The sequence below is a fragment of the Falco cherrug genome, chromosome 7 (assembly GCF_023634085.1).
Source record: "Falco cherrug isolate bFalChe1 chromosome 7, bFalChe1.pri, whole genome shotgun sequence".
Classification (NCBI taxonomy): domain Eukaryota; kingdom Metazoa; phylum Chordata; class Aves; order Falconiformes; family Falconidae; genus Falco; species Falco cherrug.
In genome coordinates this window covers 65,930,503-65,944,557 of record NC_073703.1, presented here as the reverse complement: position 1 = coordinate 65,944,557, position 14,055 = coordinate 65,930,503, and the positions used below count along the sequence as shown (strand labels likewise).

Genomic DNA, 14,055 nt, shown 5'->3' with positions numbered 1-14,055 from the left:
CCCTAGCTAAAGCAAAGCTGCGGCACTGGCAGCACACTAATACACACCTGACAAGACTACTGGTTTTAGTTCCTGTTGGCCAGGCCGTTAATCCTTACTAAAAATGTGAGAACATGAGAAACTGAAATATTACCCTCTGGAATGTGCCGAGTGACTTGTGCTTCATTAAAGAGTCTCTCCAAACCCAACAGAAGTCTATGTTTTAACTGGATCCAGAACTAGATCATTTCCCATCCTGGTCAGACATGGAAGAATTCTCCTAAAATACATTGCATTTATGATGCAATTCCTAAAATCTTGGATTGAAATCCAACAAAACAGGACAAAGCAGAGAAGCATCCTCAGACCTTGCTCACTTTCAAAAACAACCTGCAACACCAACCGCTTGTTCAGGACTGAACGGTCCCCAGCCCCAACCTCAGCTACTTAGATTGCTTGGGAGTAGGGTCTGTTCTGGATTTTTCCTTCATTTCCTCACCTGAGCTGACACTTAAGAGAAAGTAGGGGGGCATTTCATACCCCTTAGCAACAGTTCAGCTGGCAGGTTAAAATACACTTTTGGCGTAATATATATATGCCCTGTGCAATATTCTGCAGTTCGTTTCTCACACGCATCCCCTTGTCAGCTTGACAGAAACGTAGAAAGAAATCAAGGATAGAGAAGGAAGAAATTTTTAAATATTACTGGTAAAGAAGAAAATTCCCCAGAGAAACAAGGGTGCAGTAATTCCAGGAACATCTAGCATCCTAATATCCTCCAGTAGGAATGTCAGTCAGCCGTGACACTTACACTGCACTGAAGACCTAGGCTCTCTTGCCAGGAGGAAGGGCAGCAAATAGAGTGATAAGTAGGATGTCCCTCTTCTATCTGTTACTCAACCAGTGCCAGGCTGTATGATGCTGACCGAGTCACATCACAGCTCAGTGTGCACACACAGTGCCTCAGTTGCAGCATTTGAAGGAAGAGAACGATGACATTTACACCCTTTAGCATTGCTATTTTAGGCCAGCAGTTTGAAAGAAGCCAACATTTCTGAGGCTGCTTTGAAAAAGCCACCTACTGAACTCTTCAGACAAAGGGTCCTATGAGCTAACATTATTCATCTTTATGAATTAGACTTTTAGTACATGTATTTACTGCATATAGGGTCACAATGCACCAAACTGTACCACTGGACTTTCTGTGTGAGATCCCTGTCATTCACAGGAATCACAATTTAGAAAAAAACCCAAACACATTAGGCACTACACAATTACACCCCAAACCCAAAGATATTAATCTGTTACATCAAACTGACTGGGACATTCTCATCTGAGCACCTCTTGGGAGCTCTCAGTCTAGGATATGCTACTTTCTTGGTTTTTCAGAAGTGGGGAAAGTGAAGGGAACTCACCCAAAGGCTACTAAATAGGAACAAGCTCAGAGACTACAGGGACAGTATGGACGTAGACTTTCTGTGTTGGAAGGACTGCCCCACCTATGCTCACACACATGTTCCTCTTTTCTCTCGTCCTGGCTAAATCATTCCCTAAAAAAGCCACTAGCAAAATCAAGTGAATCAAGTGCCTCCTCCATAAAGGCTGACATTCATCACTGCTAAATGTTAGTATTAGGACCATGAACCACAGCAGACTGACTTTACTTATGCCTGGTTTGACATAAGCAGCATTACAGATTTTCTCTCAGACTTGTAAGGTAAATTCCACTCTAGTAGTTATTTCTGAGAAAAGAGGCTGGCATGATCCAATCTTTTACAGTTATAGGACAGTGCGCACATGTAAATGTATAGGCAAGCCAAAGAAGGGAGGCACAACGTCACTCCTGGCAGCATAGCAAAGGCCCTTCAGGGCAACAGAAGTTCCTCTAGCAAGATAAAAGAGCTTGTTTAATAATAATCCTCCTCAAAATGTTGCTTCTTTTTCAGTGCTGTCAAAAAGCCCAGAGACAGATGGGCAAGGTGCTTCAGCTTTCGGATGCTTCGTTCAGAGAGACTTTTGCTCACCTTGACTTCATGTCATGTCCCACACTCATAACAGAAAGTACAAGGCATTCTTCACTGTGTACCACAAAGTCTTTCAGGATTCCATGTGCTGGCATTCAACATGCGTTGGCAGCCAGCAGGCAGCCTGGGAAATGTTCTATTGCCCAACCATAGATCCCTTCTGACTCTGAGCTAATATAGAAATATCAAATACAAACCAGCCAAGGAACTAAACTTACAAGCATTACTTAATGAGAAAACACTATAATCTTCCCCTCCCCATCTATTGGTCTGTTCAGGATTCTCTCAGCATCTTCCCTTGTCTCATATTGCTTTCAGTTTCCAAGTGCCTCTATTCCCACCCACAAATTAAATCTTTTTATAAATCTCTTTTTTTTTTTCTTATTACCTTCATGAATTTCAACAGGAAGCCACTCAAAATGTTGCCCAATGTCCCTCCCCTGCTGTGTCTCCCAAGCCACTGTGTTGTTACGTTTCTACAAGAGCACAAAGGCCTTGTGCTGGGTGCTCTGCAGATGCACAGAGAAGATGCACATCCTTGACTCTCAATACACACAGCCTAGAGCTGCAGCAGGAGGTTGATCCACCAAAACAGCAGGAATGCAATTGGAAATCTAAAGAGTGAGGGGCCGCCAAAAACTTTACAGGTCTCTGGGATCTAGAAGTTTAAGAATCAGTCACCATCATCAGGGCTATTTGGGAGGTTTTGGCAGGAAATAGTAATGGGAGACCAAGATTAAGAACAAGACATATTTTGAGGAATGGAGTCATATTCAGCCTTTGGCCCTGATTTTCCTGCTTCTAGAAAGTACCACTAGCCCCCCCCCTTCCTTTTTCAAATATTAAATTCACTAAGTAATACAGATAGGAAACAGGCTGGTCCAAACACAAGCTGCAGTGTTGAACCAACATGTAGAGGCAATGAGTGCCATTCCCGTGGTAACTTCCTCCACCGTGCATCACTGAAACTCCCTGCACTATTGATTCCTGACTCTCCTCTTATGCATCCCTAGGGTTCTGTTAAATCACTGCCCTGGAACGGGATCTTGCACACCCAAAAGCTTTTGGGCTATCTGATCTGCCTGTTAGGAAGGGGATCTTAAAACTGCAACTTCCTTCGTCTGCTCTCTTCGTACTCAAGCTGTTTTTCACTGCCTCCATGCTTTAGACCTTCTTCTATCTGCACCTTCAGCCTCTTCCCCAGTGTGACACTCCAACCAGAAGAACTCATCCCCAAACATCATCATTACACACGCAAATAGGCCTGAAAATAACCTGGCTTGCAGATAGCATCTGAGATGTACACAGAGCAACTGGGCACACTCATGAACCATTTGGAAACCTGGCTCCTAGCAGTTAAATTGCAGACAGAAATGATCTAAGCTTTCACAGCTTTCTCCCATCACGGCCAGATGGTGCCTGACCCCTGCAATAATTTCTGCCATATTCCGCCCATATGCAAACCTCACTGCCTCCATCAAGCTGTTAGTACCAATCAACGTTTCTCATAACTGAGATTTTAATAAAGCATTGATAGAAGAATGTGAAGTTTTCATAAATTCTCTCATGCACATCCATTCTCTAGGGACCACCTCAGGCTCTTCTAAAGCACCCTCCATCTGCACCAGCTGAGTACTGCTCCAAGTAAATCGAATCTGAATGGCTGCCTCCCTGACAGAGCCTAGGAAATATTCTCCCTTCCCTAGTGATAAAAGATTGAAATCCAGTTTTCCCTCTTTGCCGACACAGCTATATTTCCCAGCTAGCCACTCTCCATCTCCATCCCTGATTACCGGAACCTCCTCCCTAAGACTCTCCAGTACATGCAGAACCTAGCTGTTTGTCATTACCTGTCTTGTCCTACCTCCTTCTGGCCATACAGCTGTCTCTAAAAACGATTAACAGACCCTTTACCCCTTCTGCCTCCAGGCAGTGCTTCTCCATGTTTATCCATTCACTGACTTTCAAAACTCTCTCACTCCTTCCCTGACACAGAAATAACATTTCTGCTCACTGGCCTCAGATGTGCTTCTGTGCCTCTCTCTTATCCCATATCTGATTTTCTCCACAACAGGATATACACCAGTTTCCCCACAGAGTTCCTCTAAAACAATTTATCTTCAGACTAAAAGTCCTTAAATTTTACGCAGAATCAATGCAATGTCTATGCCTGATATCTGTGTACTGTCCTATTTGCATATTCTGCCTTTTAAAGTTTTCAGAGGAAAAGTTACTTCTTTTTTCCAGTCTTGCTCCCTCATTCAGCGTCAGGTATACTGCAACAGTGCCAGGATGGCTGTGGAGAAATGTAAAAAAACAGCACTACCAGACATCGGGACATCTTTAATTCTGATGAAAACAGAGAGAAGAAAACCAACCTGAACTACACATTCAGCACTTGGATTTATGATTTAGATATATTACTGCTAGCAACTTAGCGGAATCTCTTCAGTCGGAACCAGAAGCCACAAGGAAGAGGCAGGAGCATCTATTCTGTGGTAAAGGGAGGAAACATTAGCTCAGACAACTCAAGGAAAACATGGTTGCCTTCACCAGGGCTTATTTAGATACTGCAGCTGAAACAACAAGGTCTTAAAAAGATGAGTTTGGTACAATGAGTTTGTCATGATGAGTTTGGTACAATGCTCTGGGTGATGCTCTGTTTGTGTAGAGAAAGGAATGTACTCTGAATAATAAGAAAAGTACTCTGAGTAAGAAAAGGTTCCACTGACATGTTAAAGTAAAGGTATGTACCACTGACAATGTTAAAGGAATGTACTCTGAATAATTAGAAAAGATAAGGTGGGCACCTGAAGGAGATAAGGAGACCATGAGTCAGGAAACCGTGAACAAAGAAAACTGAAAGATTTACTCCACCTAGATCCCACCTATTATGAATAGAATGATTAGGTGTCAAAATCAAATGAATATGTATGTAAAAATGTAGTAACGTCTCAAGAAAACTGTATAAATTACCTGACTTTTCACTGAAAACTTAGGAGCTAGTTTGTCCGGTGCAAATTGGCTAGCTCCCCAGCGTTGCACGAAATAAATACCTTTGCTGCTTAAAAGACAAAATTCGTCTCTGAGCAGTTACTCTGTGCGGTTTTGGCATCACAGCAGAGGAGCCCTGAGATCCTTAGTTCCTTGCCAGGAACGCACTCCTACGCACTCTACCAGTTCCTCCTGGCAAGGCTTAGACTCTGGCCACATGAAGTGCCTACCCTGCCAGAGCTGCCCCTCCTCCTGCCACCAACCCCAGCTGCAAAGGGCCAGAGCGTCCTTAGGCAGCCTGCCCCACTGCACTTCAGCACCTGCGTGCAATCTCGGAGGAAGTGGGAAGGCAATGCTCCACTCAAGAAGCCCTCTTAGCTCCCACGTGAGCAGTTTGGTTGCTGTACTGTGAGGCTGATGCAGTCCAGATGAAATAAGAAAAAGATTACAGAGGGAAGGCTGAAAGTGTCACCCCAAAGCCTGCATCAATCCCTTTGCCTTCCTCAAAAAGTGAGACATCCCCAGGGGAAGTCGTCAACTCTGCTTTAACACCTTCAAGAGATCAGGCCAGGGCTTGGCAGGCTGCTCTTCACTGCTGCAAACGGCAGTACAATCCACTCAGGATGTGTTATGTCTCTTGTAACAGGCGATTACATATCTAGGACTTCAGTAGGAAAAAAGAGCATTGCTCTACTAGAAAGCATAATCTGAAAGGAGCAACACTTGCTATTACAGTTTATCTACCACTTTGTCTAACTTAGCTTAGAATATTTTCCTTAAAAGCTCAAGCTCCTCCAGTACTGGCTGATGAGAGACTTAGCATCTTTCTTGGCCACAAATAATAATAATAATTAAAAAAAAAAAAAATCAAACATAACCTATAGGGAATGATTTATGAAATACACTGCCATGCTGTACAAAGAGACAAGTTCCCTGTAGCGGAACCAGAAGCATTCTCGGCAAACAAGCACTGCACCAATGCAGTTCTGCCTCTTCAAGGATCAAAGCTGGCTGCCCCAGGGCTCCAGTCTGATCCCCACAGGTATTCCAGCCTTCTCCAGCCAGCACAGGTTTCTTTCATACCCTGCTGCACTGCACTGCATAGATATACCCTGGCATTTCAGAAGTAAACATAAAGAAAACACTTAAAAGAACCACCCCCTAATTCCAAGCGGATCTCAAGTTGATCCTGCTACCTTTGCCATCAGTGGTTTTACCCCTAGCAATGGAAAAAAGGGGAAACCAACCCCTGGGAGGAATTTCACAGGGCAAATCATTTTCTGCTCAACTCATCCAAAGTTTCACTTAATGAAAGCACTGTCTGCTTTGATGTCTTCGACCAACTCACTGCGTGTGCAATGAGGAGCCTTCTCAGCCTGCACAGGCTATCTGTTCTGATACCTTGCTCGGTGCAGGTATCGGTGCTACAGTAGCACTGCTGGGTTCGCTCAGGATTCCGGCAGTCGTTTAGGGCTGCTTTCCTCATTAATCGCAGTTCTCCATCACCTCCACTTGTCAAAACCAGAACTGAGGAAAAGCACAGTGGGAACCTTTCTTCACTCCCTAGTGATACCCGCACTCATCCTGCAGCCTAAGGGGTCTGGAGGAATGACAGAATGGAAATGCAAAGTGCTAATTAGCTTTCCTTTTAAAATATTACGTTTCTCCATTCATTCCATTTACGGGTGCCTCCCCTGACAACCCCGCACTACACTTATGTTCAGTGAACACTGGGGGCCATCCTCAGGGGCCAGCAAGGTACATTTGGGGCACATTTTCACCACACCTGAAAGTGCTACTGGACTGCTACCAAGAGCAGGTTGCTGTCAAGCAGACTATAGCTCAAACCCACAAGAACCAGCCTGCCTTTAAGTCGAGACAGCTGCTCATACACATCTCCTGTCACTGCCTAGTCAAGTGAAGATTACAAAGCACGTTGAGATTATCTGTTTTCTTCCTCTTCCTCTCGTTCTTAAGTGGTTGCTTGTTTTTTTCTTCCTATAAAGCATTATAAGCCTGGGATGGCTATGTAAGCGGCTCTTAGTACATTGTGCAAACTAATAGAATACAAATGATTATATAAATAATAAAGCTGCTGAAGATTTTCTTGTCACCGCTTTCTCTGCTCCATTGGCTTGACTTAAAGCACACATAAAAATGGCCTCTGCTAAGTGTTATGTTCATAGCATCCATAAATAAAATTAAGATCCTGATTTAAAGAGACACTAAGAAGCTGTATCTCCTCTTGATTTCAATCAAACTGGGATGCTCAGTGCCTATGAAAATCAGGCCTGAGGCTCTATAAACGAAAACAGAAGGATTTGATCTCTGTACGACAGTTTGTTTTCAGCAGGGTTGTTTCATTTCCTATGCACGATGCTCACATGCTTTTTTCCAGCATATGTGCATCCCCTTAACTAATCCAGAGGTCAGGCAGGAAAGCAGCTCCAGGCTCTGACAGCCATTGCTCACATTAAAGAAGTGGCACATAACATACAACCCTTGACATCAGGAGTCGAGCATCAGTAGGATGGTAACTTGTCAGGCAGTTATAGTCACGGAACAACATCTAGCTCAGCATCGCTGTTTCCATGACTCCTGTATGAAAACTCAGCTCTGCCTTCCCTCTGATATTAAATGTTTATACAAACAGAATATTATGACAACTCTCTGGGCTGCAAATAAAATTAGACCCACCCAGCCACACCCTGTGATAAACAGTATGAGTACAGAATCACAAAATCAGGGGAGAAAACTCTTGCAAGAAACTCCTCTTATTCCGGGCTAGCTAAGAAGCTGACTTACAGAAAATTTAAGCTTGTTTTTCAGTAAGCTTTCTGTAACACACTTTGGAGATGTCAATACCAGCACCAACATTAATTAAAGTGATCATCACAAATTCTATTTGAAGAGATAGGAAAGAATTCAAAAGCTGACTACAGGGCATAACACCCAAATAACAAACTGCACCGACATTTCGGCTTTGGGCTGAGGCTTCATCTTTTGGTTTGTTCTATTTTTTTTTTTTTTTTTTTTTAACTACCCTCACCCCAAGGAAAATAATTCTGGTTCCTGCTGCTAGCCAGGCAGTCCAATCTCTATTACCCATGTGTGGATTTTCTCAAAGTTGTGGATTAACTATGTGACAAAGACAGCCAGCCAGTGTGAGACAACGCGGGTTTGGAAGCCAGCTAGCTGTTCCTGACCATCGCAGCAACTCTGCTGCGCGGACTTCCCACCACAGTACACGTCAAGCCTACACGCCACATTATCGCTGCACCTCCATTAGATCTTACGCTGCATTCTCCTTACATAATTTACATACATCTTTTATGCTACCTTCGACTTTAATTTTTCAGGTTTATTCTGACTCTATCTTCCTGGAAAATTGACGACAGTGTATTTCCAGGTGAAACACGGGACCTTAAAAAAACCTCTAAATAAGCTTCTGGTTATGATTTTTTTCACCCAAAAATGCTGCTTAGTAATCAAAGGCCATTTATTTTTTTTTAATGCCTCTGTGCCTAGATGACTGTAATGCTTTCTTCTGAATGGTTAACAGCTTACAGAAGGCACCTCTCCCACTACCATGGATATTTTTTCTGTAATCCAAGCACTCAAAGTCTGATTCTGACCATAAGCTCATGAGTTTTGCAGCTGATGCCTTCTGTCCAGCTGAATGACAAGTTTATTCTTACAAAGCTATTGCAGTATCAGCGTAAAATTCAGCATCAGGGAAAGACACGGAGTGTGTAATGAAAGGCAGGGAAGAGTGAGGACTTGGAGAAACCAAAAGCACAGAAACAAGAATTAATTTGAAACAGTTACCTCTTTGAGGCAGCCCATGAAGTTGTTGCTTACTGGAGAACCAGGTAAATCGGCAGTACTGGGGCTCCCTCCCACATAAAAGAAGTCATCTGAGCCCAGCATGGTGTAGTCCTCCTGCGTGTAGCCCGTGGTGGTAAGGATGCCATCCACAGAGATTGTCACCTGTTCAAGGGACACAATGGACAAAGAAAATCCCAGCAATGACCTTACAATCCTGAACGGGATGAGTTACCTCCCCTATAATTTTATGTCAGTTTTATTAAGGATTTTGTTGAGATTTGGTATGTATTTTTTAGTTCAGCCAAGCTCCATTTTCTGGTCTGCTTCACCCACAACGGAAATGCTCCAGCATCTGCTTCTCCCCTTTCTGGTGCATCAGCACTGTCAGGGTGACCTGGCAGTCTACCCATCAAGATGCTTTCCATCTATTCAGGCCAGAAAATGGAACTGTCCTTGAAGATTTCTCATATTAGCTGATTTTATGATTAATTAGTATTTATTTTCATGATTACAGTTAGTTATGGTTGTTAGTAAAAAAAAAAAAAACACTAATGAAGACGAGGTTGGTATTTTTTATTTTTATATGCTTCTTTTGCTCACAGCACACTGACGATCATGCATTCGGGGAGGGGGAATAGGGATCTCACTTTCAATACATTATGGATGTGCATGCCATGTACCTAGAGAGACACACACCCACCACCCCAAAAATAAAAAATTTAAAAAACCAAACTAACTCAAAAATAAAATATAAATAGGAAATAAATCAAAATAAAATAAATCAAAATAAATCAACCACAAACCAATAAGTGTGAGGGAAGCAGAGATGAGAAAGAAAGAAAACACAAAGCGTGCACATACTGCATTTTGACTTGTCATGCCAATATAACTGGAGCCCAGAAAGATTACAGGAAAACAAGAGAGAAAAGAGAGAGGGGGAGAAGGAGAGAGAGGGAAAAAAAACTATTTCACGCTTGCATGCAATCAAAAATAAAAATACCAAACAAACCCCATAATAATAAAAAAAACTCAAAACCAAACAGAAATGTCCCCAAAACCTCTAACCCCAAACACATGAAGGGTGATGGGGGACGGAAGGAGAGGGAGGGAGAGGAGCAAATGAATTTTATGTGTTTTGTTTAGATGTTGTTAGTGGTTTAAAGGGAAGATGGAGGAAAATAGATCGAGGCCAGGAGGAGACGGGCGAGTCACCAGACGTGGACATGCCATGCAGAGTGTGTACTGAAACAAACAACCGGCTGAGCTCCTGTCGGCCACGGCAGGTAGAGGTCAGAGAGAAAGTGAGAGAGAGAGAGGGATGGGGAGGAGAGAAAGAGGAGGGAGGGAAGTGGGGGAAAATCAGGAGAAAGAGGACAACTCTGGCCAGTTTGCCTGTAACAGCCATTGCCACAACAAAAGGATGAGAGAAAAAGAGAGCCTTCACCACCACGGACTAGAGGCCCTGCAATGGTTCTGATCTAGAAACCTTCAGAGTAAAAAACAAAAACCAAAAGGGGAGGTGGGGTTAAAAAAAAAAAAAAAAGCCAAAGCAAAAGAGAGAAAGCTAAACTCAAAAGTGAGGAACAAAAAAACCCAACAATTTATCGCTGGAATGGAGTGGAGAAGAAGAACTAAAGAGGGAGGTGAAGAAACCAATGAAATATCCAAACCCCATTTCCAGAACAGTTGTGTTAGTTGCTTTTGTTGTTCATTTTTCCATTAAAAAAGAAGAAAAGGGAAAAAAAAGGGGGGGGGGAGGGAGTTTTCAATGAAATTAAAATAAAATTAAAGGAAGAAGTAAGTATAAAGGAGGGGGGGAAAAGAGGGGGTAGGGGAAGGAAAAGGCAGGTAACACACGGCAAACCCAAAAAAAGAGACAATAAGAATGATATCTACCAGACAATGTAGTTTGTTTACCATAGCGTGTCCAATGCCTGAGTGCTTTGCGGAAAAGGGGGAAGAAAGGAAATTAAAAAATCGTGAACAGAACGATTGTTAATTAAAATAACTAAAAGCAAAGATGAGTCGTTAGGGTGTTAGTACATTAGTTGGTTAGTAAAAATGACACATTGCATGAATGGTCTAGTGTTAGTCTTTCAAAAAAAGGCATGGGGCACCTAAGACACACAAAGTGAGAAAGAGGACAATATGACCAGGACTCTATGGGGAACCATGCCATCTAGGCTATAAAGAAGGGTTCTGTCTAGTCTTCCCACCCTGGTATTTATTAACTTTAACCCTCATATACATTATCCAGGACTGAAGCAAAGTTAAAACAGTGCAATACTTACTCTTTGAGTGCCCACCAAGGTGCTTGCCTCAAACAAGAACCTTACCCTCAAAGATGTACGCACACAGTACACTGCTCGCCCCTTCAGCACAGACCCAGCCATGACTCCCTTCTTCCACCCACCCCACCCCCAATTCCTGCTCCTCTTCCAAGCCTCACTATCCTTAGGTCCTGCAGAGTACCACAAGCAGTCCAATATTCCCTTTGGCTGGAGGATACAGATGAAGATGAGTTCAAGACTCTGAGTCTTCCTTCCAAGTTTCCCCATCTGCAGGTTTCTTTACAGCAGGTGAGGTTTTGACTTTTGGGAAAAGCACACAAAAATGCCATGCTTGGCTGCTTGCCTGTAGCTCACTTGTGTCATCTGAGAGTATAGAAATTGAGCCTCTCCTACTGTAGGAAGAAATGTGTCGAGGAATTGTGTAGGAAGAATCGTGCCACTTGTGTCAAGGCTGAAGACAGGTTAACAAGATTTAGTGTCTCTCCTGTTACACTGCATCTATGTTATGGAGGAGCTAGGAGAATTCACGAGGCAGTTGACTTAGGTGGGTTTAGCAGAACTTTGCAGATGCTTTGTTAATCCCTCCCAAGGCACCCAGATGCCAACTCTTTGAACCTACACATTGTTTCTTGTTTGCTTTTTAGCAGCTGGGGACCTTGAGATCTTTACAGCACATTTTGCACAGTGACTGGCTTCAGCGTTAATAGGGAAGTGCATCCCGTGGAGGCTCCAAGTCCTTGTTTCACTGTGATTGAAGCTGGCAAGAACTATCCTAAATTACACAAGCTAGCTCTGCGCTGCCTCATGTAAAAACTATCTGTTTGCAAATTTCAGAGTCGTGCATTGACTAAGGAAGTAACTTTGTGAAACCTTCATGGCATTGAACATAATGTCCCAAGTCTATTTTACTTGTCTATGAGAATGAAATAATAATATTCTTTACCGGGGTATAACAAGCACGAACTCCTGAATTATTCATCAAGGAAGTCTCACTCGCAGTGATATGTTGTGCTAGTAAATCCATTTCTACAAAGAAGGGAGCTGAACTATGGGACAGGGGGGAAGAGCATGCTGAAAATGGGACGGACTGGCAGTGGCAGACCTGAAGACAGACACAGGAAGCCTGACCTTCTCCTCTCCTCCTCCTCCCACCAGACCAGACTGCCCCAAACGCGCTCTCAAAGCCCTGGTAAAACACAGCCATGATCCTGTTTCTAAGTAAAGGTTTCTCACAAGGCAGAAAAGGGCTTAGTTTTAACTGAAACAATAAGATAAATAAACAAGGAGATTTGCTTTGACATTAACGATCACTACTCAAGGGAATCTGTGGGTTCACTTGGTTTGTCTCTAAGAAGATTAACTGCTGTGATAGTCATTTGATCTAAAAAAAAAAAAAAAAAAAAAAAAAGCAGCACTTAGTACTCTCCTAGCTTAGCTACAAAACATTTAACAGTTCCAAAAAGTACTGGGCAAAACTCCAGCTATTTAAAGTTCTGCTCTAATTCTAGGAACAGCCAAAAAATTATGCAAATCCTCCTCCCCCTTCTCCTAACCCCAAAAGGAGCAAAGAAAAAGACTAGATGGCATCCTGAAGCTGCTGCTAGCCCATTTACCTGGCATTCTTTTAGCTTTGGATTGTATTCTTGGAATTTCTAATTAACTTTTTTAAAGTTCATTTTAAAGAGAAATACATTTATCTCCAGTGCAATAGTGTTTTGACCAATTACAAGGAGGCTACTGATTTCCCTGTAAAGCATCGATACTCAGAGGCAGTATTTTTTTGTTGGGTTTTTTGTTTGGTTTTGGGAAACACCAGGAAGCATGAGCACAACCGGAAACAAGACTTCCAAGGGACCTGCGTTATGCTGTGACTTTACAGGTGAATTGATGTCAGGCAAGATGCAGAGTAGATAATTTATTACATACAAAATTATTTAGGATATACAAAATTACATTGGATGCAATAAAGGACAAAATGTATAATTTTAAAAGAATTATAAATAATCTTCATCCTTTATAACATCTATGTGAAGGTATCAGAGGACTTCACAGGTTCATAGTGTCTCTGATAAATGGTTAAGTACTTTACAGACTGAGAAACTGTTTCTCATGTACACACAGACAACACCAGAGACATAAGCTGTTGGAAGCTGTTGTCAGAATGGAGGAAAACAGATCTCCTTCATCCTGTGCTTTATTTAGAATGGTGTATTTATCCCTTTTTTGTTGCTGTTAAATGAAGCATTTAAAAGGTCAAGATATAGTGTGACCATTCTTAGCTGTGTCCTGAAAAATGTCCACAGCAGGTATTAATTAATTATTATTCATTGAAGTTTTCAATCTTTTCCTAACTCTTTCTCCCAAAGATTGAAGGGGTTTAAGACTTCCTCATCCCTAGTCATATGAATTAAAAGTAAAAATGAACAGGACCCGACAGGAAGGCTGCAGCATTCAAGGTTTCTTCTTTTTGAAAAATGTGGTTAAACTTACCAATAATTTGTGGATGACAACTTTCAGGACTGGCAGGATTGCTTCTCCTCAAGGCCTCATCAATCCTAATTTATGGGCAGTTTTAGGTTCTTGGTCAATGTTTTAATTTTGAGAGTGAACTTGATCAGAAGTTAAAATAGAAGTATCCAGGGAAAAGATGACTCAAAAAAGTTCCAGCCTAATTGATATTTATTGGTTGAACTGTATTCTGTCTTACCTATCTATAGAATTAGACCCCAAATCACCTCTGGTACTTATTTTTAATTTAAGACCGCCCTTTTCTTTGGAGAGAGCACAGCCATCTTATTAAAGCATCCTCTCTCTTGCCCAGTCAAGTTAGATCGTTGAAGAATTCAGGATCACCTGAAAACATCCACAGTGAATACATCAGGAGGATTAAAAATTTGAGGTGCTGCTTAACTGGCAAAGGACTCACCTGCTTTCTAATA

The 14,055-nt window shown here is 42.3% G+C and overlaps 1 protein-coding gene across 21 annotated transcripts in view; it reads right to left on the bottom strand.

Annotated features, from left to right (window-relative positions):
• NRXN3 (neurexin 3) overlaps window positions 1–14,055 on the bottom strand; it is a 1,022,219-nt gene that overhangs the window by 738,912 nt on the left and 269,252 nt on the right. For 13 of the 21 annotated variants that reach the window (XM_055716439.1, XM_055716441.1, XM_055716453.1 and 10 more), the window contains exons 6-7: window positions 10,743–10,766; window positions 8,826–8,987 (exon numbers count right to left, since the gene is read on the bottom strand). In XM_055716439.1, the coding sequence (XP_055572414.1) occupies window positions 8,826–8,987; window positions 10,743–10,766 (186 nt within the window). The remainder of the gene's footprint in view (window positions 1–8,825; window positions 8,988–10,742; window positions 10,767–14,055) is intronic. The other 8 variants (XM_055716442.1, XM_055716445.1, XM_055716448.1 and 5 more) reach the window with 1 other exon arrangement.